This window comes from Gadus morhua, chromosome 10, assembly GCF_902167405.1.
Source record: "Gadus morhua chromosome 10, gadMor3.0, whole genome shotgun sequence".
NCBI classification, from domain to species: Eukaryota; Metazoa; Chordata; class Actinopteri; order Gadiformes; family Gadidae; genus Gadus; species Gadus morhua.
The window spans coordinates 10,531,104-10,558,999 of record NC_044057.1 but is presented as its reverse complement, the minus strand read 5'-3'; the positions used below and the strand labels follow the sequence as shown (position 1 = coordinate 10,558,999).

At 43.2% G+C, this 27,896-nt stretch overlaps 1 protein-coding gene across 4 annotated transcripts in view; it reads right to left on the bottom strand.

Annotated features, from left to right (window-relative positions):
* abhd18 (abhydrolase domain containing 18) overlaps nucleotides 1-27,896 on the bottom strand; it is a 182,447-nt gene that overhangs the window by 16,389 nt on the left and 138,162 nt on the right. For 3 of the 4 annotated variants that reach the window (XM_030369227.1, XM_030369226.1, XM_030369225.1), the window contains exon 9: nucleotides 16,463-16,552. The exons of the other annotated variant lie outside the window; for it this stretch is intronic. In XM_030369227.1, coding sequence (XP_030225087.1) covers nucleotides 16,463-16,552 — 90 coding nt within the window. The remainder of the gene's footprint in view (nucleotides 1-16,462; nucleotides 16,553-27,896) is intronic. 4 annotated transcript variants of the gene reach the window in all.

Here is a 27,896-nt window from a genome sequence, read left to right as displayed (position 1 = left end):
TTCCTCATTCATATTGATTAGAGAAGGCAACTCGCCTCTCTATTGTTAGTTAAATTGAAATTCTTGTCTTATTGTTCTTTCTTCCCCTTGCCCCCTCAAACCCTCACACCTAGCCATGTGTTGGAACCAAGATGTGAATTTAGTTAAGTGTTTGTATATTTGAGGGTCTGTGTGTCTGTGTGCTGAAATACAGAGAGCCACTCCCTAGTTGATATCGGCAAAACACGTAAATATTTGTGTGGGTTATAATCAATGTTTTTTGATTCACCAACATTAATAGTTTAAACGATCTGTAAATGTTCACATTTGTACTAAATTTGTTCTTCCTCTTCAGGCCTTTGCAACCCAAGCAGTGATGGATGCCCGGCATTCATGGTTTTAACCGGTGCCCAAGGCGGGAGTTAGCTCAACTGCTGTAGTTCAAATACAATAACATTTGTTTCATCCGATAACTTCAGAATTTTTCTTTTAGGTTCAGTTTTTTGTTTTGTTTATAGAATATCACCATATATTTAATACCCAGATGTGCATAATTGTTGTAGGTTTGGATGACCCTTTGTTCTGCCTAGTTTTAATGTATCGATTTGATGTTGACCAACAAAAAACTAGATAATTATAATAATAAATACTGTTCATGTAATGGTATAGTTAAGTCTAATGTGCAATTTTGATTAGTATACAACGCAGCCGTAGAGGTACACTTGCGCAGTTTTAATCCAACTGGTGTGAGTGCCTCGCTAACCCGCCGTGGAAGCAAATTTGCCGCAATCTCAATATTCTTATTGAGATCCATGAAGGCGTTTGACCAATAATCTGGGTCAAATGGCGAAAAGTTTGCTTCTTCCGCGAGTCTTGAGTGTAACCACGTGGTGTACGGTTTAAGGAGACGGCGCGTCTTCATGACGTCGGTTTCTTTTGTTACCAACCTCCGCTGGGCGGGGGGGGCCCAGCTAAAGTGTTACAACCTCTCTCCCTCTCTCTCTCTCTCTCTCTCTCTCTCTCTCTCTCTCTCTCTCTCTCGCTCTCCCTTCCCCCCTCCCCAACGATAACTTAGGTGTTATATGGTGAAAAGCGCAGAAGTTAAACCGGGCCACCATAAGGTAAATGGTGAATGTCTCGAAGTTAAGCCGAGACCATCATAAGGTAAATGGTGAATGTCTCGAAGTTAAGCCGAGACCATCATAAGGTAAATGGTGAAAGCGCCGAAGTTAAGCCGGGCCACTATAAGGTTTTTTATTACCGGCCACAAACTTCCAAACTCTTTACGGTGGGGGGAGGAAAGGTCAGGTTTTTAACGTTAATCTAGCTTAGTTGCATATTAAACCGGAGGCTTGGCCGTCGTTTGCCAGGGAGTTCAAATTGGATTGATTCCTCTCGGCCCGGTTCATTTCACGTTTGACATAGGAGTGAATCAAAGTGTGGACAACATCAAATGCGAGCAATAGGTAGAATAAATGAAGATTAGGTCATCCAATATACATAGTTAGTGTAGGACAATCGGGTAGTATGATGAAGGTAACTGTTATTATGAGATACGGTTAACACAGAAGTGATATTGAACATGCAAATTTTAACATTGTTATTTCCCTTTTACATCTTTTTGGTTATAGCAACTTGGTTGCACTACGGTGTTGTTAGCTTTGGTTGTCATTCAATGCGCATGGCTGAAGCATGCGCAAGGAGGGATGTAGTGTGAAATTAAATCAAAGTAGATACTGTAAAACAATTAAAATTAGAATTCATGGAAATATGTTTTTGAACAACTAACTGCTGTACATGAGTTTGTATTTCTGCAATAGAAGCAAAAAGTTCCAGAACCAGATGCAGACACACCCGGAGCCTACAAACTACCACCGCCGAGCAAGAACTAACAGTCACAGGAGGAGATCAAATAACAGCAGGATTTGAATCGCTCCTCATGGGTTGGTGGCCAGGGCGCTGGTATGATTACAATCCCTCAGGTTAGAATTGGACAGAAGTGCCAAGTACATTACCTGAGGGGCCCGACCCTATCCAGCTGTAATATCTAGAATAGTCAACACCTATACTATTTTAGTAGAATCGACTGTATTTAAGATAATCAATATCCCGGATTTACTTGAATAACACATTTTAACACAACCATACCAGACTATGTTTGTTATTGTATAGTGTTGCGAGTGCAACCCGTTATTTCTGAATCGCTGCATTGATAATGGTACTGTTGATCTTTTTTGAGACGGTTGTTTTACAGGCCACCTGTTACTGACACGACGACGACGGAGAACCTGTTTGGAGGCTCCCATGATGTAGGAGTAACCTCTCTGAGTTGAGCCCTTGACAAGGAGGGACGAGTCTTGGGTTCATGAATTACAGGCCCGACGGCGACAGAAGAAACAATGGCTACGATAATAACAACGCCCAAAACCACCCACATGCAACAGCGAACCAATGCACGAAGATCACCTGAACCACCCGAATCCATGCTAGGCTATCAATAATCTTGAATTTTTTAAAATTGTATTATGACTACCAATTTTTACTTTACTTTTGCACATGATGAAAATTGTATGACCTTGTAGCACATGACCAAAAGTATTAGCTCAGGATTTCTATGGATAGTTTTGTTTGTGTGCTGTTTGGCCATGAGATTGTATGATAACAAGATTCATGTTCATTGTTGTATTGTTAAATAATGACCTGTATTCCCAATGAGACCCACAAGGTGAATGCTGTCTCAGTATTATGAGCGCGTTGTGGTTTTTTCCTCTATTCAAGAGTCGTTCCCACACGGTTGATGGTGTTGATGATTGATCCTAATTTGACTATGTTTTCGGTGTGGTAAATGGTGTTTATGATTTAAAATATTATTGTATGGTCATCTAAGATGACCAAGGAGGGATTGTTACGTATTTTAAGAATCTAAGCTACCCACACATGGACCCAATGAAGCAGGACCAAACATATAAGCCGTAAATACTATACATAGCCACTAGGGGAGCAAGACCTTATTGAAGGCGGCTCCACCACAGAAGGCATCACCTGAAGAAGCCGAAGCCACCACGCCCACTAGGCCACGGCCACTTGACGGTCCCTTACCTGTGCACACTACCAGAAGGGGCCAAAGATTTACAGCGACACACGCGAAGGGTCACGGGCCTCTGCCCGTGGCCCATAGATGAGAAGAGTTCAATAGGTAGACGGCGCAGAGAGACCCCCGGGCCTACGCCCGGGGGGGCTTGAAGTAGATCACGGTATTTTCCTCTCCACGTGTTAGATAGAATTCCCTCCGTATAGCTTCACTTACCATGCCGAAACATGCCGACGACTTTATAATAAATGAAGTGAGTTAAAGCAACCCGGGATTGGACAACTTTCTTCGAAAATATGCAACTCTATCTATCTATCTATCTATCTATCTATCTATCTATCTATCTATCTATCTAAAACAATTCTACAAGTACGGAACACTGAAAGCTGCGCGTGGATTGGAAGGCATTTGCGCACGGATCAGCAAGGCGGAAAATTAGTGCCAATAGTCACGCGACAAACAAATGTCCTGTGATTCACACTACACAACAGCAGGTGGCGCTGTTGAGTCAGTTTAAGGCAGCCAGGACGATCTTTTTTTCTCCCCAAAATCTTTGGCCGTTTCTCAATTCGCGTACTTGTGCGTGCTCGTGTGCTCGTGGACTCGTGAAACGTCATCAGTCGTTGCCCGAGCACTGTTCCAATTCGAAGCATGCATCAAGCGAGTACTGTCGTAAAACCCGGAAGTGTTCTTGATGCGTGCTCGATCTCGCCGTTTCACCGAGCATGCAGCGGAGGTGGCTCGTGTGTGCTTGCAATCGCTATAAATCCCAGGATGCATTTCGCACTCGCAGCAGTACGATGGCGGACAATATGGAGAAGACGCACAACTGTAGCTTATGTTACTCTTATCTTAAATATATATTTATATAATATATGATATAATAATAATAATATAAGATAATATATAAATATATATATATATAAAGTCGTGCGTGTATAGCTCATACACGTGACAGGACACGCATATCTTTTAAATTTTTATTCATTCAGAATATTTACATACTATTTGAAAATGAAAGAGGCTGGGATTTTGTTTTATATCATTTGTTTATTGTTCAGTAGTATATGCCTAAATTAACGGACGAGCAGAGGTGGTGACGTCATCGAGTCCGCTGCTGTTCCAATCGCAGGTACGTACTCGCGTGCTCACAAGTATGTGCTTGAAGTACAGACTTGCCAAGTACGTGCTTGCAAGTCATCGAGTCCGTAGTACGCGTGCTAGGAATTGAGAAACGGCTAGAGAGTCCCCGGTGAAACGGCGAGATCGAGCACGCATCAAGAACACTTCCGGGTTTTACGACAGTACTCGCTTGATGCGTGCTTCGAATTGGAACAGTGCTCGGGCAACGACTGATGACGTTTCACGAGTCCACGAGCACAGGAGCACGCACAAGTACGCAAATTGAGAAACGGCCAATAAAGGATGGACCACGGACTGGAAAATGGCCGCCCATTCATTCCTATACAAACTGCTCAGTGGCGCAGGGTAACATACAGGAGCGATTTGCTTCCGCGTTATGGGCCCCAAGACACGTGGCCTAGTCCGTGACGTACCGGATGCAGAAATATAGAACTGATACCGTAATGCACCGCTTCTTTGTCTTTGGATCTTTTGAATAAATGGATCAATACATGATGAATCACAATGATCGCAAGCAGAGGACCGTGAGAGTTATTGAGCAGCAGATGAACCAGTCCAAAAATCGGACACGTTAACGGAGCACTGAACTAGGCCCTCTCGGATGCCATTTGTTTCACTACGACTCCTTTCAGCTGCACACCCCTCTTCCCCAGCGAGATAACGGCTAATAAAACGCTTGAGGTGGCGTTTTGGAAAGAAAAAACGTACATTTTTTTAGGAAATGGCATGAAGGTAATTATGAGCCTTTGATTGATATCCAGACATTTTTTGCGGAGACACAATCCTGTTCCCCACTTGTATTGGAGTGGACGGCGATATCTACTTCTGGGCCACATGAAATGACGGACCCCCGTCCACAGCCAGCTTAAACAGCTGCAATACCAGGCTTGGCCTCTGAGCACTGGTGGATTGCGGAAGTATGCGCCGGTCCTGGGGGCCTGGCTCGGGCTGTTTCCCAATGTCAAGGAAGCATGCTCAACGGCCGCCCTTTTAAGGACGCTACGTCATAGAACGCCGACAAGCACTGTTCCAATGTTGAGGACACTCGAAAGCCGCGCCATTTTTGCGTCCTTTGTTTTTGAGAATTCCGAGATTTTTCAAGGATGCATCGCTGCATCCTAGACGAGCCAAAACGACCAACAATCCTCTGCGTTCACTGAGCGGGTTCTTGAAAATGGCAGAGCAGTACACGTTCAAACGAAGTGAAGTTATATTAGTTTTCAGAAATATTTTGTGCCGTATTGCTTTTTATAGATTCATCATGTTAATGCAAATAATCAAGCCTAAAGACCTGTGCCACTTTTCAAACGTTTTTGCAACTTAATGATACGTTGCTATATTTTGCATGGACGTAGCTGGTGTTAAACACCACCGTCACCAATGTCAATTTACTCGCTCACAAGATGACATTATTTATGTATACCTATTTATGTTTGCGTTGAATCGTTTTTTTTAGGGTCAGCCCAGCAAACGGAGGCTTTTGTGCGCCTTAGGGTGGCGCACAAACATTTGTTTACCGGTGGAAGGGATAGTGCCACTATCCAATGTTGTAAAATTAATGCACAACCGATCATTTGCAATGTTTGTAATTTTTAATGGACGTATATAATTGTATTGTATATGATATACTTATGTGTTCAAAGCACTGGTAGATTGTAGGCATATATGAATGAATGAATCAGATCAGTTAAATAATATATCCAAATAAATACACGTTTATCATCTCTTTCTTTGTCTTTTCCCCCCTGCATAATAGTAATCAACCGTACTGTAAATGTGATGCATGAATTAAGTTCTCAGACAATTTCACTTAGTTTGATAAAAATTGAATGGATTTTCCTTTTAATAAAGACAATTCGATCAACCACAACAAAGCTTTTGTGACTTCCCCAAAGAGGCTCTGTCACGTTAAAATTGTACCGGGGGCGAAAATTGTACCGGCCTACGTCATCAGTTGTTTACATCTTGACAACCTGCCTGGCAACAAACGACGCGATCGTCTGTTGCCGGGCAGGTTGCAAAAAACATTCGGCTCATGTTTCCAAAAGACGAAATAACATAATACAGATAACGGATCGCTATTTAATTGTTTAATCGAATAGCAACAGACGACGCGATCGTCTGTTGCCGGGAAACGGGCGATCGCGTCAAATGACGTAGGAAGGTTCTTGAACATTCGCGTCCTACGTCATTTGACGCGATCGCCCGTTTCCCGGCAACAGACGATCGCGTCGTCTGTTGCTATTCGATTAAACAGTTAAATACAATACAAATATAAAGTAAAAACAAGTGTTATCTAGCGATCCGTTATCTGTATTATGCAGTGTTGTATAAAGTACTCAAAAGCCATACTTAAGTAAAAGTACAGATACCTTACTGGAAAATTACTTAAGTAAAAGTAAAAGTCACCTTTTAGAATAGTACTAAGTAAAAGTATTAAAGTATCTGATCTTTACTGTACTTAAGTATCAAAAGTACTTTCCTGATATTAAATGTACTTAAGTACTGAAAGTAAAAGTACAAGTAACTGCTGTTAATAAAAAAGCAAAGGGTCAGAATTTTGAGAATAAGTAAGGAATAATCACCGAGAGGCCGGGCAATAAAGAGTTTGATATGCCCGGCTCGTGGACGGCTTACCGGTAACCCAGGGCGGTAACCCAAATCCCGCATGGTCAGAGCCCATGCGGGATTTGTTTACCTTCAGCACGTTTTGATTTCCTGTTTCTCTCTTACTAAATAAACGAGTCACACAACTGTGTGCTCAACGTGCTAAATTGTATCTCTCACTTATGGCAATTTCCACAGGGTTATCATTAATATTGATGTGTAGGGGTTGTTTATTATAACTCGTGAATAATATTGTTTAGACCACGGTCTGGGGGAATACTCTGATTCTGATTGGGTGCAGTGCGTGCATTAACTCCTGATATAGCCCTACAGACACCTGCTAAGTAGTTCCAGTCAGTGTTTAGATTCTCTGCCCGAGCCCGAGCCCGAGCCCGACGCGGGCCGGGTCGGGCCGATATTTCCCACCACTATACTAGGGCCGGGCCTTTGATCGAGCGTTTTTAGGGGTCCAAGCCAACAGGTTGGATCCCTATTGTTTTTGTAAGGATTATTATACTTCACGCCTTGAAAGTGGTACTACAGCCCAAACCGTAAATGGTGCACACGCGCCAATTACATGACTAGATCCAGGTCCGGTACCGCTACTCAGATAACCAAATCCAGACACGCCGGTCCCTAGGTGGCGCTATACCAAGGAATACGCGTTTGGGGCTATAACTCCCACACCGAACCTCCCAGAGTCCAAAAACTTGTACACACAGATGCACTGGAGTCTGCTGCATCTTTTGGCCTAGGCCACGCCCATTTGCGTCTATGAATATCTTTCGCAAAATCGCGAAAACCGCAAAACTGTTTTTTCCCTACTCCTCCCACATTTCTTGACCAATCGACACCAAACTTTGCACACGACATCTTCAGACGCACACGCAAAGAATGCATGAAACACTTTTTTGATGAGACCTTTGACGACGAAACGGTAGCGTTTTAAATATTGGTTTATGAGCTAAATTAGACGTGGAAAATCAAAAATCCAAAGAAATCCATAATTAGACATCGGAACGAGTCCAAATTGTGCACACATGTTGGTGCTAACCTTATTGTCGTACGATAAAAATGTCGGAAAATCTCGCCATTAGGGGGCGCAATAAACGAGGAAATTGTATATCTTCTACAAAATTTCGCTGCGAAAACGCTACACTGACTTCTCGCTACTCCTACCACAGTCAAATCCTTTGTATCCACAGGTTCAGGGTAGCGTTTTGAACACATGCTTTGCGTTGTGCCGGCGAAACGCACATTTCTTGTCGCGTTGTGCCGGCAAAATGCACACTTCTTGGACCCCTGCATAACTGCTTGCAGTTCTAGTTATTTTTATTTTACCATTGGTTTATTGGCCTAATCTGAGGAGAAATCTATGCCATAAACAGAAATATTATAGGCCTTTATTACACGGGTCTTCTCAATGCCGTGGAACGCTCCGTTCATGGGTAGTAGTCCGGTGACTTGTCTATCCCAGCGTCTTCCGTTGCTAAGCGACGTCACCGTCTTTGTGGACAAATTATTTCTCTGCTGATCAACACTACGAATGGCCAAAAGACTTGTATCCCCCCCCCTAAATAAATACTATGGCAGAATTATTATTATTATTATTATTATTCTCATTCAACTTGAACATGTGTTTTTACAGTAGAGTGGTGGAGGGATGAGGTATGTTGGCAAACCCGGAAGTGAGCGTCGCCCTGGATTCCCTCGACAAAAAGCCAACGGGTTTTGCCATTGGATTTTGGATTATTGCTGAAACATTTGCATCTTTGAAGCACCTCCTCAAAAACTGAAAATAAATAAATAGATAAAAATAACCGTGCTCCAAAGAACGAAATGTAAACCAATGCATTCTGAATGGGAGTGTTTCTCTGATTTTTCCATGCTACACAGAACGAAATGTAAACCCATGCAAATAAAGACTTCATGGTCATAATAATTTAAATATCATTAATATGCTGAGTGTGTAGGGTGGTATTCAATTTCTTTCAACGGGGCTGCATCCAGTCACTTGACCGTTATGGTTGCTATGGTGGTTGCTATCGACCGCCCCCTCTAATCCTTACATGGCTCTAAAAACCACGCGGCAAAGGAGCTGCCGTCCATTGTGTTGTTTTTGTCGTAAACTAGGGTCCGATGTTTAGAGAAAAGGCAGATATTCCAAGGTATCCTTAAAAGGCAGCTTGGATGTTTTTATTTTCTGCAGTTTAGACTTCTACTATAACCTATTTTGGAAAGCAAAACACCAAGCTCATTGATTTAACGAGGCAGGGTTATTTGAAACAATTGATTAAATAAATATTTGTGAGATGTCATTACTTCTCCTGAATTTGCTTCCTATTTATGTTGAGTATACACCCCTACTGTCCACAAGCATCCCCCCCCCCCCCTCCCCATATGGATTTGGAGAATTGTTGCCACGTCCCAGTGGTGGAGGTATCATATATATGAAAGAGGGCATTCAATTATACTATAATGATCAATTAGGAGGCCGAAGCCCTAAAGGTAGTGATGCAATAGGTGACTGAGGGTCAACATTTGAGACCCCCTTTTATCAAAGGGGGTCTCAAAGGATGCATACGCTTCAACTTGTGGCTCCAGCCCTACAGGAAATGACTCAGCAAGTGCTCCATCTCGTTGCACCTGCACCCAGCGGCTCGCTTGCAAGATTTTGGCCTGAAGTTCTTCCCAGACCTACACCCTAGCCATCCAACATGCATATCTGAGAATCAGGCCTCTCTTTAATAAGGACAAAAGGTTATGAGAGAAATACACATTAACTTTTTGTTATCTCATAAGCGGCGTGGTGCCGGCTCCTTTTGACTTTTTGACCCCAGACTTCAAAAACGTGGCCACAGGCCAGCTGTGTCTACACACCTTAAGCCACAAATGTACACCTCCATCCCACAAAAAATGGGGACTAGAAACTAACCTCTGTCTTATCTACATTTACTGTACTGTTGGAGGTCACGCCCCTTTTCCGGCCTTTTCGAGATAGCCAGGGATACTTATCATTAATACCCTACACACTCAGGATATTAATGATATTTAAATTATTATGACCATGAAGTCTTTATTTGCATGGGTTTACATTTCGTTCTGTGTAGCATGGAAAAATCAGAGAAACACTCCCATTCAGAATGCATTGGTTTACATTTCGTTCTTTGGAGCACGGTTATTTTTATATATTCATTTATTTTCAGTTTTTGAGGAGGTGCTTCAAAGATGCAAATGTTTCAGCAATAATGCAAAATCCAATGGCAAAACCCGTTGGCTTTTTGTCGAGGGAATCCAGGGCGACGCTCACTTCCGGGTTGGCCAACATACGTCATCCCTCCACCACTCTACTGTAAAAACACATGTTCAAGTTGAATGAGAATAATAATAATAATAATTCTGCCATAGTATTTATTTAGGGGGGGGCCTTCAGGGGTGGCCAGGGCCACCCCTGAAGCTCATTGGCCACCCCTGTGGCCACCCCAGATGTGATAGGTAGTTGGTCAAGTTCGTCAACACAAGAAATAAGAGAAATACTGTCAATCAATGCGCTGCGTAGCGGTTATCAATGAAGTACGACATAACATTGTGTGGGGAATAGGTATTTTGGCGCCCCCTCTGGCTGCAGGCGCACACCTGCTCGTATAGACGGGATGAAACCCTCACAAGTCCGTAGGTCCACGATACACACACCCCCTCCCCCCCCCCCCCCCCCCGTCAACAATCGCTGCCCGGGACGTAACTGCGCACGTTCTTTTCTTTTTTAGTATGCCACCCTAAGACTTGCTGTGGCCCCCACTGGCCACCCCTGGAATAATCTTCTGGAGGCGCCACTGCTCGGCAGCCAGTCAGTTTCGTTCTCAGTGGGTGCTGGTCTCCGCCAGGGCTGCGCCTTGTCACCAATCCTGTTTGTGATATACATGGACAGGATATCGAGGCGTAGTCGTGGTGGGGAGGGGTTGCAGTTCGGTGGTCTGAGGATCTCGTCACTGCTTTTTGCAGATGATGTGGTCCTCATGGGATCATCGGCCTGTGACCTTCAGCACTCACTGGATCGGCTGGCGGCCGAGTGTGAAGCGGCTGGGATGAGGATCAGCACCGCTAAATCTGAGGCCATGACTCTTAGCAGGAAACCGATGGATTGCTTACTCCGGGTAGGAAATGAGTCCTTAGCCCAGGTGAAGGAGTTTAAATACCTCGGGGTCTTGTTCGCGAGTGAGGGTACTATGGAGCGTGAGATTGGCCGGAGAATCAGAGCAGCGGGGGCGGTATTGCGTTCGCTTTACCGCACCGTTGTAACGAAAAGAGAGCTGAGCCGCAAGGCAAAGCTCTCGATCTACCGGTCGATCTTCGTTCCTATCCTCACCTATGGTCATGAGGGCTGGGTGATGACCGAAAGGACGAGATCGCGGGTACAAGCGGCCGAGATGAGTTTTCTCAGAAGGGAAAAGGGAAGTCTGGAAAGGGAAGGGAAGTCTGGGGAAAGGGAAGTCTGGGGCCCCCTGCTTGAGCTGCTCCCCCCGCGACCCGACCCCGGATAAGCGGACGAAAATGAGATGATGAGATGATGATGAGACGCTCGATCAAAGGCCCGGCCCGAGTATAGTGGTGGGAAATATCGGCCCGACCCGGCCCGCGTCGGGCTCGGGCTCGGGCTCGGGCTCGGGCAGAGAATCTAAACACTGACTGGAACTACTTAGCAGGTGTCTGTAGGGCTATATGTAAGGTATAATGCCCGACGAGGTGTCCATTATCAGGAATTAATGGACGACGTGGAGGCGTGAACCATCCGACGCGAAGCGGAGGACGGTTGCCTCCGCGAAGTCCATTCATTCCTGATAATGGACACCTCGAAGGGCATTATCCCGCTTATACCACGGTCACTTACCAACGGTGACCAAATTAAGACCATTAATTTATATTTTCATGCGTTTTACAATCTGAATATAAAGTTTTCCACAAAACATACATTTGTTGCCCTGGTTACGCCTGAGGTTCTGACTAATACCCGGAACCACCATTACACGCCCGTTGGGTTCTCATGCAACGGAAACGTTGTTCACTCCTCCAGTAATTAGGACGGACCATAGCTACGACTTTAGAACGGGAGGTAGCGGGAGGTATTATGGTCCGCTGAGCTTTGTTTTGTTTCCCGTTGCTATGGTTACTACTATTTTAGAGACGATACGCCAGCTAGCGCATTAATTGAGAACGGTAAACAGACAATTTGACGGAACTACTTGTCCAGGGGTCCATATATCAGGAGTTAATGCACACCCTGCATCCAATCAGAATCGAGTATTCCCGCAGACCGTGGTATAACAGGAGTTAATGCACGCACTGCAGCCAATCAGAATCAGAGTATTCCCCCAGACCGTGGTTTAAACAATATTATTCACGAGTTATAAACAACCCCTACACATCAATATTAATGATAACCCTGTGGAAATTGCCATAAGTGAGAGATACAATTTAGCACGTTGAGCACACAGTTGTGTGACTCGTTTATTTAGTAAGAGAGAAACAGGAAATCAAAATGTGCTGAAGGTAAACAAATCCCGCATGGGCTCTGACGTCGTGAGACGCTCGTAATCCTTAAAAGGGACAGCGATCCCTGAACCACCAAGATAGTAAACGACATGCCTAACACAATTGAAAGAACAACACATAACAAAATACTGTAGGTGAATTATGTTACACTCACTACAACCCATTAAATACGGTATGATTTCTAGATGTCATGGCAACGTCCGCTCACGACACTGGACTTGCGATCGAGGCATCGACGCGGACGTTCATTCACATAGCCAAAAACAAGAGAATAGATGGCTAGATAAAATAAACATCAAGACATACAATTCTAAAAAGAACAGATGAAGCAGCTACCCTTTTTTCCTTCGCGGTTTGCCTACAGAGCAGCGCACCTGCATTTAATATATCCGTGTATTGTCACAATTTCTCAGTATCAAAGGTGAAAGTAGAAACGGGTGGCCAAAAGCTGTCGTATTGTTAGTTATCACAGACAATTTTAAGTAGAAACGGGTGGCCAAAAGCTGTCATTTGTTAGTTATCACAGACAATTTTCAACAATGAATGATCTGTACGGAGCTCCATAAGGGACATTAGGGAGAACCTTAGTTTGGAAGTCATGCTTAGTGACACGACAAATAGCCTACTTCCAATTGAAATACAAAATTTAGAAAATAGGCCTACGTGTCCCTGATCACGTTTCAATAGATTAAATAACGTGACAGTGTCACGTATTTTCGTGAGACCATACCCGTACTTCCATGAGTATACTTAAAGGAAGTATACTATCCGCACTGTCTACTACGTTAATTTTTCAGATGTGAGTGCTGTTCCAAATCGAGTACTCCGTGGTGCACTAACCGGAAATTACGATCACGTTTGCCGCCGTGGCTCCTCCCCCGCAGTAAACATCCCGCTTTGAACGGTGAACCCTTTACGCCTAGCAGCTATAAAAAGCTATAAAAACTATAAAAAATACAAAATGACTCTATTAATGCAGACTATGTGGGAAAAGCGCAGACTTTGGCTCAGCCTGGCTCCGCCTCTTTCGCTACGTAGCTAAGGTGGCTGCCGTTGAGTACGGGGAGTGTCCTTCGATCCACACTTCACGATTAGCCCGTTTTGAGTACGGCATCCGGGTCCTTGAAGTATACTTCTTTTCGCCGGATCTGAATTGGAACGTACTGCGTACTCAAATTTTGGCTAGTAAGTACGGACAGTACGGGTATTGGAACACGGCACTGTACTTACGTGACACAAACCAGCAACGCAAACGTTCTCTCCCGCTTGAGATGATGTCTTTCTTTAGAGGTTCATGGGTCTGATTCGCCGATTTCCCATGCTGATATCCCCGGAGATTTTCGGGCATCTTCGACAATTTGGCTATAGATTGTCTCATTACACGCTAAATAATATAATTATAGCCTAATTATATATATATAGCCTATACATATATATAGGCAATATATATAATTAGGCAATATATATATATACACATATAGCATTTGTGGTTTTGGCATAAACATAACTAGGGTGCACTGTACTATCTGCGCACCCCCTTTCTGAAGCCTCTCTCTCGCACTCTCTCTCTCTCTCTGTCCCTCCCTTTCTCTCTTTCTCTCTCTCTCGTACCGTTTTGTGGAGCACGTTCATTGTCTGACAACACTCCCATTCAGAAAGCATTGGTTTACATTTCGTTCTGTGTAGCACGCAAAAAGTCGGACTATCGTACTCTGGAACACGCTTCAATAGATTAACATTTGTGCGCATTAGCACGCAATCGCGTGATACCGGGTTGCCAAAGATACAGTAATGACCTAAAAAAAAACATGTTATGTAAATCAATATTTTATGTAAAGTCTAACTTTGTATTATGTAATGATTGGGTATATAAGGAGCAGGACGAGAATCATTCTGGAGTGTCTTTTCAAACCTCACTCGGCTTTGTTGTTGCTTGCTTACGGGTAGCAATAAAGTCTCTGTCAATACTTGATCCGGCGTCTCCGATTCCTCATGTTTTTAGTTAGTTGGAGTGATAGATAATTTGTTTATAGATTCTACTACACTCGATCCCTCCGCTGAACTACCTCAGCTGGACGTCAGGTACCGCCATCGCTAAGAGCTAGCAAAGGTCGTTCAGCAAAGTCACAACTTTTCTCGGTTTTGGGACCTCAGTGGTGGAACGAGCTCCCTGCCGCTCTCAGGACCGCAGAGTTGCTCACTATCTTCCGAAAAAGACCCAAGACTCACATGTTCAGAGTCCACCTCGACTCTGCATAGCCACCTTCCCCTTCTGGCCACCATTGTACACTGTATTGTGTTGTGTTGTATTGTATTGTATTGTATTATAGTACTTAACTGTGTAGCAACTGCAGTAGCTGCAATCATTGCTGTAACACAGGGAATTGGTTAGCCTAGCGATTGTTGTAACAATAATAATAATAATAAATGAAATTTATATAGCGCTTAATATGGTACTCTAATGCCGCGTTTCCACTGCAGGGTGCGGAACGGATCGGATCGCAAAGGGGCGGTAGGGAGGGGGCGGTATAGCCCAGCTCAGTTCCGAGGTCGCGTTTCCACTGCCGACAGTACCCTTTGTGGTAGGCCGGATGTCGATCGCCGCGGCAGCTACGTAAACATCGTAAACAACGTCTTCCTCCGCAAGAATGCAGACGAACGTCTCCACCTCCTTGTTCGCCCAAGCAAGCTTTTTACGCGACATGTTAATTGTAAAGAATAATACCTCGAGGCTACTGTTTGTTTGTTTTTATCCCCGCGTCACCCGGAAGTGACGATTCTGTCGACCAATCAACGGAGGGGGGGTGTAGCTAGAATTCCAGGGTACCCTTTCAGGCGTCTGGTCTCGTTTTGCGTACCGCAACGGAGGAGTCCCTAAAATGGGGTCGGAACGGGTACGGCAAAGTCCGGGTCACGCCCACTTTTGGCGGTGGAAACGCGATCCGACCCGCACCTTTGCGATCCGATCCGTTCCGCACCCTGCAGTGGAAATGCGCCATAAGACGCTTTACATATTGGCCTATCAAAACTATGAAAGAAAAACAGAGGTTAAACATGAAGAATAAGGTGGGAGTTAGGTGGGGAAGGCTAGTGTGAAAAGGTATGTTTTGAGGGCAGATTTGAAAGAAGAGAGGGTTGGAGAGACTTTGATGTGGGAGGGGAGTGAATTCCAAAGGGTGGGGGCAGCAACTGAGAAGGTCCGATCACCCCAAGTCTGTCGCTCAGTCTGTGGAACTTGTAGCAGGTTGGCAGAATTGGACCTGAGGAATCGGGAGGGGGCGTGGTGATGGAGGAGGTCGGCAAGGTAGGGGGGGGCTAGGCTGTTGAGGGCCTTGTAGGTGATGAGTAAGATTTTGTAGTTGAAGTTGTACTTGCACTTGGTTCTATGAACATCCTTTCTGTACCAACAGCGATATACTGATGTACTTCTTTTGACAAATGTACTTATTGTAAGTCGCTTTGGATAAAAGCGTCTGCTAAATGCCCTAAATGTAAACGTAAATGTAGATAACAATCAACAAGTTGTTGACAATCAATTTGGGAAAGCATCCAGCATTTAATGTGGTCTAAACAGTCCCTGAAGTTATTTAAGCTGTCAGGATCATTAGGTTTTAGAGGGCTATAACTGGGCATCATCTGCATAGCAGTGACACTACTAGTTGACTCCTACAGGATGGGGGGGGGGTGCATGAGTTTTACCTGGGCATTAGTTGGCTACTAGAAGGAAAATCCTTTAAGTGTATAACTTAAAGGATTATACAGTGGGTGACTGTATTCCTAATTTCAAAACCATTTAAGATTATCAAAGAAAGTTAAATGCATGCGTCATACCATGCCACTTGCATAGGTGATTTTTTTGGAACTCGCAAGCGACTGAGAACAGGCCGCTGTGCCTGACAATTCTTCCCAGCGATTCTTTTTTCCTGAAATATGCATCCCTAATTTATGTAGAATAATAAAATATATCTCATTCGTTATTTTTAATTCGTTTTATTATTAAGCAACAACAAACAATTTTGTCCTAAACATTAAAAACAAGATTGAAAGAAAAAAACAAAGATCTAGAGCCACACAGTAGCCTGAAATCATTACCGTGGTGAAGACACTCGATGCAGTCGACCAGGAGAGACAGGGAATCAGAGGAATGGGTTTGGGCCAGTTAGTCACAGACAGAGACGCCATCTGAAACAAACACACAATGGGCCCTATTTTAACAGTCTGAAACGCAGGTGAGAAGCGCCAAGCGCAAGTAGCTTTGTGGGCGGTTCTATGGCGATGTTGCTAGTTTACCGGCGCAAAAATGCCTCTTGCGCCCGGCGCAAATCTAAAAAGGGTTGGTCTGAAGTAGCCTAATTACCCGTGTGGTTTGGGCCTAACGTGCAATAAACCAATGAGAGTGCAGTGTTTCCCCCACGTTCACACAGCAGCGGCGCGCCGCCGCTGCTGAATTTTCTCCGCCGCTGCAATAAAAATCCTTCTCTTAATTTTTTTTTTTTTTTTTTTACGTAGCTCCTTTTAGAAAATGTACAGCGCTTAACGTCAATTGCGCAGCACGCGGCACATCGTCACGTAACCAACATCAAAGAAGAAAATACACAGCGAGTGTGGCAGTTGTTGGCAGTAGGCTACCCTACACGTTGCAAAGTTACATTGATTCTAGCAGTAGCGAGTGAAGCGGAAGATCGAAGAAAGAAGGAAAGAGAGAGACAGACAGAGAGAGAGAGAGACAGACAGAGAGAGAGGGAGAGAAAGTAAGTTGCTAAAATGTGTCGCTACATGACCACCAGTGTTAAAAACCCTCTGAGCCCAATCATTTTATTGCATCTATAAACCGCAACCTCCGTGCCTTTTTCCTCTAGTATTGTGTGTGTGTGTGTGTGTGTGTGTGTGTAGGCCTATGTGTGTGTGTGCGTGTTGTCGCTCTTTTTGGGATCACTCATAGCCTTTACAGGAGCTTATATCCAGTCAGGAATTTATAGCCTAGGTATTTTCGGGAACTTCAAAAAATGAATCCATACTTTTAGATCCGATGTTGTTCTTTATTGCCATATAAAATCCGTTTTCATCGCGTATTTTAGTTAGGGATTTATGCTAATCGCCTGTAAGCATGTGGTCATTAGCATAAATGCAGGGAAAAAACCTAAGGACTTCTTAAAAGATCATGAATAGTTTCTATTATGTATAACTTATATTTATTTTATAATTTTCTCATCACTTTTTGACTCCCAAGACTAAGAAGAAGTGTTTTAAGCAATAACAAGCTTATCATCGCTCTCTTGTCCTCTTCCCCTGACTCTCACTGTCTCACAAAGGAGCTGAGCTCACCTGAGGTCTATTTGTAGTGCTAAGGCTCACACTGATTGGTATTCAATTAGCTTTATTTTTTATTTTTCATGTGTGTGAGTCTGTGTTCTTTTCAAATTTTAGTTAGGTTTATAATTTAAAAAGATGTGTTTTGCCCATTGTTGCAGGAGATTTCATTTTTGAACAAAGTGTCTTATGTAAAAAACAGTTATGCTTTGGGCATAGCAACCATGTTTAGTGTTTAAGCATTAGGCAAACATCTGTAAATAAATTGTGCAAATTATATTTGCGTTGTGGCATTTTTTGTTTCAATATTACTATACAAAAATATAAAAATCTGTAAATGAAGACACAAAAGGCAAAGTTACAACACCAATAATCCCATCTACAGTAATACAGAACTGTTTGAATAGGATTTAAGTGCATATTCTCCTCTCAAAGTGCACCAGATTCATGCATTCCAATGTAAAGGGTACAAAAAATTTACGGCCGGGGGGGCATGCGCCCGGACCCCCCTAGAGGGTTCGGGGACCACACCACCGCTGCTGAAAAAAATCCTGCGGGAAACACTGAGAGTGCCAGCTCCCATCCCCTTTGAGAGCCATGAGCGCATTTGAATCTGACGAGTTGATATTTTGACAGTGCGTCTGCAGTCTCCGATGAGACAGATGCACATGAATTCCAAATTTAAAATGGTTCAGTTTATGGCCAAATGATATGGCCTAATTCACACATGGAATGGTTTTCCATTCCTCAAATAAAGTCCTCAAATAAATTTCGGCAAAGAAAACTTAACACAAATATGATATGCAGTAACTGTGGTTCTATTTAATGATATACGCAATACATTATAAACATTGTTTCTTATCAGTATTGTATGCATTATCGTTATTCACTTGTGTTCCTAATATGCATGTGTCCCCTCCGTTAATATACATTGCCATGGACTGTATTATGCGTTACGTGTTTAGTTTGCGTGTGTTTAAACAGATGGACGCACACACGTGCGCCCGCATTGATTTATTATTGTACACATACACACACGTGCGCCCGCATTCATTCATTCTTTTTAACACTCACTCGCGGTAAAACAATGTTTTCTCACGATCAAATACTCATCAATCCTAAAAGTTATAGGCATGTACACGATGTCTCTGTCAAGAAAATATGTGTTTGCTGTATGGTGTTTGCAGATGCATTGATTTAAAAGTACAACTTATTACCGCTGTATCAGCTGTTCTTTCCCAAATAATTAACCAAGAATGTGTGGCTAGGTAGATGAGAGAAGCAAAGTGTATGCGCAAGGTGCACTAGCAACATTATGCATGCGCCCTTAAAATAGCATCTGAACCAGGGATGGAAATTAACATCCGCCACACGCCATTTGCGGGTGGATTTGTATGGTGGCGGGTGAATTATGTCACTTCGCCCGCCACTGTGTCGGGTTATACTTTCAAGTCCGGTCGGATAAAATTTGCATATTTAATACATTCGTCATACGGCGCTGCACAGTTCCACAACCATTACTGTCAACATCCGGCCCCCTTCTTCTTCTACGCCTCTTTTGCTGAACTGTGACTGTCAACATCCGGGATAATATACCAGTAACAGGGCTCTCAAGTCTCACACATTCAGCATGAGACACACGCAATTCAACCCATGCACACACTCACACGCCAAACTTCGTATTTCTCACGCAGAGAAATTACCAGGATAGCGCCCACCAATTTGGGCCGCTATTTAACAGGTGTTACAGGTAGGAATCAAATGGGTTTCCCGTACGCCAGGTAACAAGGCATCCTATTTTGCCCGGACATGCCCTCTGCCCTCGGCGAAAAATGTGCGGTGGAATTTCAAAATCGTCCGGGATTTTATTAAAGCCTCATAGATGTTCACATTAAATTTGCGTTGCGTTTATCTGGGTCATTCACAAACTAGTTGGGCAACGGCCTCCCCCACTCAGTTCTGTTCGCTTTACGTTGGTGGAAGTGAGTAGGGGGAGTGGTTAAGTAGAGCCTTCAGATTGGAGGGTTTGACTTACTCAGTTACCCTCGTGTTTTGTATTTATGTTTTTACCATTATTGTTTTATAGGGACAAACATTAACAGATTTCCCCTACAGGGGATCGATGAAGTTCTATCTATTGAACAGAAAGAAACACTTGGTCATACTTTGCACACTTTACCACAGCATTGGCCTGCTGAATGCCACAGATATATTTTCAGCATTGGACTGAATGCCACATAAATATATAATTATGTTTTTGCACGTTTGCAACGTTTCAAAGTTCAGGGTATAAAGTTCAAGTATATGCCTCTACTTGTATTGCTTAAGCCATTAGTAATTTTCTGAATATTAGTGTTAGGGGCCAATAATGCTTACCATCATACGTTAGTTACCATGTCTGTGGACACATTTGTATGCAGTCACATGAAAATATAAAAAACAAATGTTCCTATTGACTTATGATGATGTAGCCATGCATGTTGTTTTATTGTTAATATGTCAATTCGTTTTTTATTGAAAATACTTTGTAAAGATGAATTATCCCCAAACTTGTCATCGTAACACCTTTGAAATAAACATGACTTAATATGGCAGATACCTGTGCATTGTTTATCATATGCGGTAAGAGTGTAACATTTTCAACTCAGTTCCTTGGTAGCACCTACTTACAGTAAAAATCACTTCTGATGGAGAAAATGATGTGTATGAAAAACACTTTTCTTATCTATTGTTACTATTATATTGTTTAAAATGTATGGATATATGAAAAAAAATATATAGCGTATAAAAAGTGGCTGGTAAAAAAGATGAGTGGCTGGTAGATTTTTTCATCTACCTGCCACAGTGGCTGGTGGGCAAAAAGGTTAATTTCCATATCTGATCTGAACTACGCGCCACTGACTTTAAACCAGATATTTCCTGGTTTGTGGCTCAAGTGATTTCTGAAACTGCAAAATAGCACCATGCGCCAGGGAGAAAGTAAATTGCGCCGGATGCAAGATAGGGCCCGATATGTTACAAAGGGGTGCATCTTAAAGACCCAGGTGATGTAAATTAAAACTAAACGAATATGTTAATAACTTCAAAGCACATCTACATATTAGTCATTTATTTACCTTAGATTTAATTCTTTCATTTTCTGTGATACAATGCGGTTTATAAACACCTATAATTGCTCATCTGAGATTTTTACAGGATTGACTTGGCATGGTGGTAATATGGTTTTGATGGATATCCATCATGCCTTTAGTCAGTATTGTATATGACCAGTGTTTTCCCTATATGCATCCAGCAGCAGGCGCACCGCCGCTGCTGGATTGTCAGCGCTGCAAAAAAAAGAAATCAAGGGAAACACTGATATGACTGTTCCGGACAGCTTTGTAGCCAATACACAATATGTTTCACAATGTGTACCTGTATATATAATGAGAAATACAGACAGTTGTAAATAAAAGTGCAAAAGACAATTGGAAACAGATTTTGTTCTATTTAACACTGACTGAAAGGTTGTGGGACCAGGACAAGTAGGCTTATGTTTATGATTGGTTAGACTTTGCTACATTGGCCAAATAGGTTTCAAAGATGAACTGAACTGAAATATACACATCAATAACGTGTTAGTTATGACCATTATAAAAACATGACACTAAAAAAATATAAAAAAAATCAATATATAGCTTTTTTTAGCAACAGAAGAGAATGCCTTTGTAAGTATCACAGCACCGACATTTTCTATGACGTCACTGGCTTGGTAAGACTTACGCCCCGTGCCCACTACATGCGTCCGTCGACTGATCCCCATTGACTTTCAATGGGGACGGACGCGCAATGCATTGTGGATCCGTCCGTTCCGTTGGAGCCGTCGGCTCAGTCATGGCTCAGTCAAAAAGTTGAAAAATGTTAAACTTTTTCGGCAGCGACGGATCCGTCATCCAATCAGATCACGTATGCAAATTTAAGCACTGTGACGCGACTCGGGCTCTGACGATACTGGAAAGCGGGAAAGCGGGTCATCTTGCATCGCAACAAGCAGGAAGTAGCGGGAAGAACCCGGCGAAGCGATTTGATTGGCTGACGGCCACGCCTTCCCACATCAGTCAACGGACGCATGTAGTGGGCATGTAGGGTAAGTCGTTGCTGCAGACACGCAAACGTCTTTCTAGACTCCACGGCGGCAAATAGTGATTTTAATATGGCTGGTTAGCCTGTGAGGGACATGCCTTTAGTGTCCGACTACCACCTTGTGGAGAGGGATCAATTTCAGGCTCCATCTCGACCTTCGGATCGTGTGGGTGTGACTGGTGTGCATGTGGGTGCTGCCGGAGCATGGACACTGCCATTGAATCGGTCAGTCCGAGAGGAACAAGTAACAAGGCGAAAACGATCTTTCCCCCTCCATTTTCCTTTGATGCGTTTCAGGAATCTCTCCGTAAAGACGGACTCATTGCGAAAACGCATCGAGTTTTACAAACGCTGCAGTACCTACATATTCAAGGCGCTGGTTCTCAACCAAAAAAAGTGGAGAACATCAGACCTGTGCTGTGTTCCGATATCCATACTTCCATGAGTACACTTAAACGAAGTACACTATCCGCACTCACTAAGTGCGCTAATTTTCCGATGTCATTGTTGTTCCAAATCGAATACTCCGTGGTGCACTAACCGAAAATTACGATCACGAGTGCCGCCGCGGCTCCTCCCCCGCAATAAACGTCCCGCTTTGAACTGTGAACTCTTTACTCCTAGCAGCTATAAAAAGCTATGAAAACTATGAAAAACTACAAAATGACTATTAATGTAGGCTATGTGGAAAATGCGCCGACGTTGGCTCAGCCTGGCTCTGCCCTCTTCCGCTACGTAGCTAAGATGGCTGCCGTTGAGTACGAAAAGTGTACATCGCCACACACTTCGCAATTTGACCGTTTTGAGCACACCATCCGGGTCCTTTCAGTACACTTATTTTCGCCCAATCTGAATCGGAACCCCCTACGTACTCAAACTTAGGCTAGTAAGTACGGATAGTATGGATATTGGAACACGCCACTGGTTGTTTGGTATTCCGTAGCCATTTCAGCAAGCCTCAGAGTCTGACTCATTACCTGCTATGGCTGCTAGAGCCACAGAGTAGGAGTAGGTTATCATGCCAGTGACGTAGCTGATTGTTGAAATCCAGAGGGGTCAAGAAACGAAGTACAAATACTTCGCTAACTTACTTAAGTAGAAATTTTGGGTAGCTATACTGGAGTAATTATTTTTTCAGCCTTTTTACTTCTACTCCTTACATTTTCACACACTTATATGTACTTTCTACTCCTTACTATTTGAAAATGGCCTCGTTGCTCCTATTTAATTTCGGCATGTTTTCATTCCGGCGTCATCGTTAAAAAAAACACAAAAAAGAAAACGACAGATAATTCGTGCCATCGGATAGAGTGAATTTGATTGTGGTTGTATTGTGAGAATAGAAACATATACCATTCTGACACCCTATTGGTTTATACGCGATCCATAGCACCTGCACATGACCAGAGCCCGTCTACATTCTCTGACATGACACAAATCGTGCCACATTCCAGTTAGGTAATAGCAGACGTGATCAAGGTAAGGACCATGACGTGAGGAATCGGATTGTAACAAGAACAGAAGCCTCTCATTTAACTGTTCCAGAGTGTCGATGAGTGTAAATGTAAGGGTGAGTTTGGATACGTACGTTAGGCCTTTGGCTTGAGTGTTGTGCATGCATGACCGTGAAGGGACAATGCTCACACAATGCGGGCTGCCAGCGACCGCACTCGGCCCCAGCCCACGCCAACCCCGACCCGACCAGCGCTCCCACAGAAAATGTTTGTGTGCGTGCGTGCGTGCGTGCGTGCGTGCGTGCGTGCGTGCGTGCGTGCGTGCGTGCGATTTACAAGTGTGATGGAATGCTACGAGGAGAAGCCGGAATGTCTGCTATGTAGTAAGGTCCTGTCTGCCGAGAGTATGAAGCCAAACAAACTCAAAAGACACTTTGAGACACCACACAAAGAGCATGTCGGCAAACCAAGAGCTTTTTTCGAAAATAAATTTGCCGACCGAACAAACAGCAAGTGTAGTATTTCAAAAAGGCTGTGACTGCTAGTGAACGGGCCCTGAAAGCTTCTCTTGAGGTGAGCTATCTCATTGCTAGGAATATGAAGCCACATAGCATTGCTGAGACTTTAATATTGCCAGCTGCCATCGGTATGGTGAAAAAGATGTGCGGGGAGGAAGAAGCTAAAAAAATAACTGAATTGAGCCCATCGCAGACATACTGCACCAGGTCGTAACCATAGTGAATTACATCAAGCCACATCCTCTGCGCGCACGTCTGTTTGCAACACTGTGCGCCGACAAGGGCTCTGAATATGAAAACTTACTATTTCACACAGAGGCATGGTGGTTGTCGAGAGGTTACCAGCATAGTATCCTTGCATATACACGGGACATCTTTGGAAAATTGTCAATTTGTGCACTTATCCTGGCTACTCTGTATTTGTTCAAAGCATAACAAAACACGTTAAGAAAAAAATTCTAGAAAAAAGAATCTCTCTGGGGTTGCCAGAAATTTTTGATGTCAAAATGGGGTCACAGCCCAAAAAAGGTTGGGAACCACTGGTCTAAACGGTGGTGCTTTGTTGGCCCGCTAGGAGGTGTGAGTGACTGAGTTAGTGAGTGACTGAGTGAGAGAGTGTGTGTGTGTGTGTGTGTGTGTGTGAGTTGCTGTACATACAGGATTGAGTCCAAAGTATTTGTTAAATCTAGTTATAATGTATACTGTATATAGACAACCATACAAGGGTAATTGTTACTAAGCCTGCCCTAGGTAAACCAATTTTCTTGTCCAGTTCTGTTATCTTACATCCGTTGCCCTGAAAAATTCCTGCAGCTAAGCTTGGATACATACATTTACATTCCCAATAAAGGCTTTTGATAACATGCCTCTGAAGTTTGACTTTTTGCACCATTACAATTCTTACAGGGAACTAGTTATCATATCTTCCACTCCATGAAACACATGTTAATGATCAGTAGTACACATATATGGTTATTTAATGTATTTGCATTGTACTAATACGCGTTCATTTTCAATGGGCATAAATGTGTCTGAAACAGGTGCATCCCAATTTTTTCAACATTAACATTATAGTCAATTAAATGGCCTTTTAGAAAAATAATTGGGGAAGTGGGGCAGAGCGCTATAGCAGTTTGCTGTGTGTGTGTGCGTCACTAACTCACGGATGGGATAAATGCAGAGACCAAATTCCTTGTATGTATGAGCATACTTGGCCAAAAAGCAGATTCTAATTCTAATTCTATAGGCCCCTGCAGCAGCCTAAGCTTTTGTCCTTAATGGCATTTTTTCCCCTTACATTACTTTTACTTTAATACTTGAAGTAGTTTTGAAACCAGTATTTTTATACTTTTACTTTAGCAAAAAGCTTGAGTTGATACTTCAACTTCTACAGAAGTCTTTTTAAACTCTAGTATCTATACTTCTACTTCAGTAATGAATGTGAATACTTTTGACACCTCTGTTGAATCCAGCATGGCAGCGCCCTGTAACATAAACAACACTTGCACCGTACAATTTTATCCCTTTTAGCAAGTTCAACCATTTTTAGTTATTGTACCAATGAGAAGGCACGACAATACATCTGTTATATCAACTAAACTTCAAATCACTCCTAATTAGGGGTGCAACGGATCACAAAACCCACGGTTCGGATCGGGTCACGGTTTTTGAGTCACGGGTCGTATCATTTTCGGACAACAACAACAAAAAACAAGAAAATGTGCCTTTAATTAATTCTTAAAGTGTGTAAAAACGAAATAAAATTACGTAATAATCCTGCTTCCTTTAAACATAGTAAATATTGAGAAAAAAATACTGCTTGTGTCCACATACAATAACAACTTAACTCAAGATGTCCTTCCAACGTATGAATTAAAACTTGGGCAATCTGAGGCATTATTCCTTCTTCTTTTTAACATGGATAGTAAATAACATAGAAATAGCTTGTGTCCAAATAAAATTAAATTTTACTCAAGATGGCCATCCAATGTATAAGTAAAATCTTAAAATATTTTAAAACAAAATAAAGAGCAATCTGAGGCATTATTCTTTCTTCTTTTAATATGGATAGTAAATAAAATACAAACCCTGTGTCCAAAGCAAGCACAGCAGACCTGGATTTACAACTTTAAATTCAGGATGTCTGCATTGCCTGGGGAAGTGTAGAGTCTACACTCTCTCCAGGCAATGCAGACATCCTCATCTTTTTTTTTCATCAAGTATCGTAGCGAAATACAGTTTCTGTCGTGTTTTATTTGGCATTTTGTAAATCCATTGATTTCTTTTGGAAGACTCATTGCCCGTTGACCGGAAACGGAAAGGAGGACTAGTTGTAGTCTTTTCGCTCGGTTCTAGCCCTACTGTTGATAGGGAAAACCGATCAAAAATACTTCAACCAAATATAAACAGCCCCTTTCCAATTACAATTACAATTACAATTCCGTTTCCAGTCCGGTTTGCGTTTCAATGGGATTTACTAAATGAAATGCATGCATGATGCATGATGCATGATGCATAACGCATGCATGACAACATGGGTCTATATACCAAGTATGGTTATGATAGGTCAAAGGGCGGCTGAGATATTGGCGTATCTCAATTTTTTGCTGTTGTTGTCCAAAAATGATCCGACCCGTAACTCAAAAACCGTGACCCGATCCGAACCGTGGGTTTTGTGGGTTTTAGACTGTATCATGACGTCATGATTTGCATTAAAGGGCTGTTAATTTCCGTGGATGACCGTGAATTGCCGGTAGGCTATTGTATTAATTATTATCTCGTAGTAGCCTAGGCTAGATTTGAATGCATCTTCTTTGTTTAGTAAGCCAAGCTCAGTCTGTTGCTAATGATATCGAAATATTGTTGAAAACTTAAAACAATTAAACAGAATTATGAAATAGTCGGCCTCATAACTAAACTGCAAGCATAACTAGCATTACCAAACTGTGTGAAATATTAGATTCCTGACCACTTTTACAGTCTATAGGCCTTAGGTCTATAGAGTGACGTGCTAAAGCACAGCCAGGTATGTTGCATAATGGAGATTCAAAAGCGTTCTTCTTTGGTAAGAACCAAGAGACGTTTTTACACTCCCGGGGGGGGGGGGGGGGGGGGGGGGCTTGGGTAGAGCTGTTGCTGCGGTCTCTCTACATCAAACCCAATAACACAGCGATATCAAAATTAAAGGTCCCATGACATGAAAATCTCACTTTGTGAGGTTTTCTAACATAAATATGAGTTCCCCTAGCCTGCCTATGGTCCCCCAGTGGCTAAAACTTGCGTTTGGTGTAAAACGAGCACTAGCTGTTCTGCTCGCCTTTGAAAAAACAGAGGCTCAAGCGCGCTGATTTGGAATGTCTGTGCTCATGACGTCATGAGGAATCTCAGCTCCTCCCCTTACTCTGCCTGGCCCGCCCAGAGACGTTGGCCCGCCAATGAGACTCGACCGTGCGAGCGCCACATGTGTGTGTGTGAATACACACACTGTAACGCAAGTGTTTCTTGTCGGTTCTTTGACGTGTCTTGTATTTCCACAACGAGACTGTCGTGGGGGTTATCTGAGCCATGGTTGAGAAGGAATTGGGGGAAACGAACTTTGGTTTGACTTGCTGAAGTACATGAACTGCGACATGCCGCCGGTTGCCGCGAGGCACCATCGCCCGGCAGCGGGCAGCCGGCAGCAGGCAGCGCGCGGTTCAGTCGACTTCAGGTTGATGTGAAAGTGGAAGAACCAGAGACGTCGAAGAACCCGACAAAGTCGTTTGTGATTCATAATATCGTCTGGAGGCGCACACAATATGTTATATGATATAGATATCTATGTATTATATGATATTATTTAGATATAGAGCTCCAGGACTGTAACGCAAGTGTTGTACACTTCCTTGTTATTTGGATAACCGTTCTGCTGTTGGTGTGATGGCGCATAACACGTCGGACTCTCGTCTCTGGTATTTCTACAACGAGACTCGTATTGGGGGTTATCTCAGCCAAGGTTGAGAATGAATTGGGGGGAAAGAACTTTGGCTTCGACTCCCTCAAGTCAAGAACATGAACCACGACAAGGAGGAGAAAGGGATCTTTGCCGGGCAGCGCTTAGGCACCTCCGCCTCCGGCGGTGGT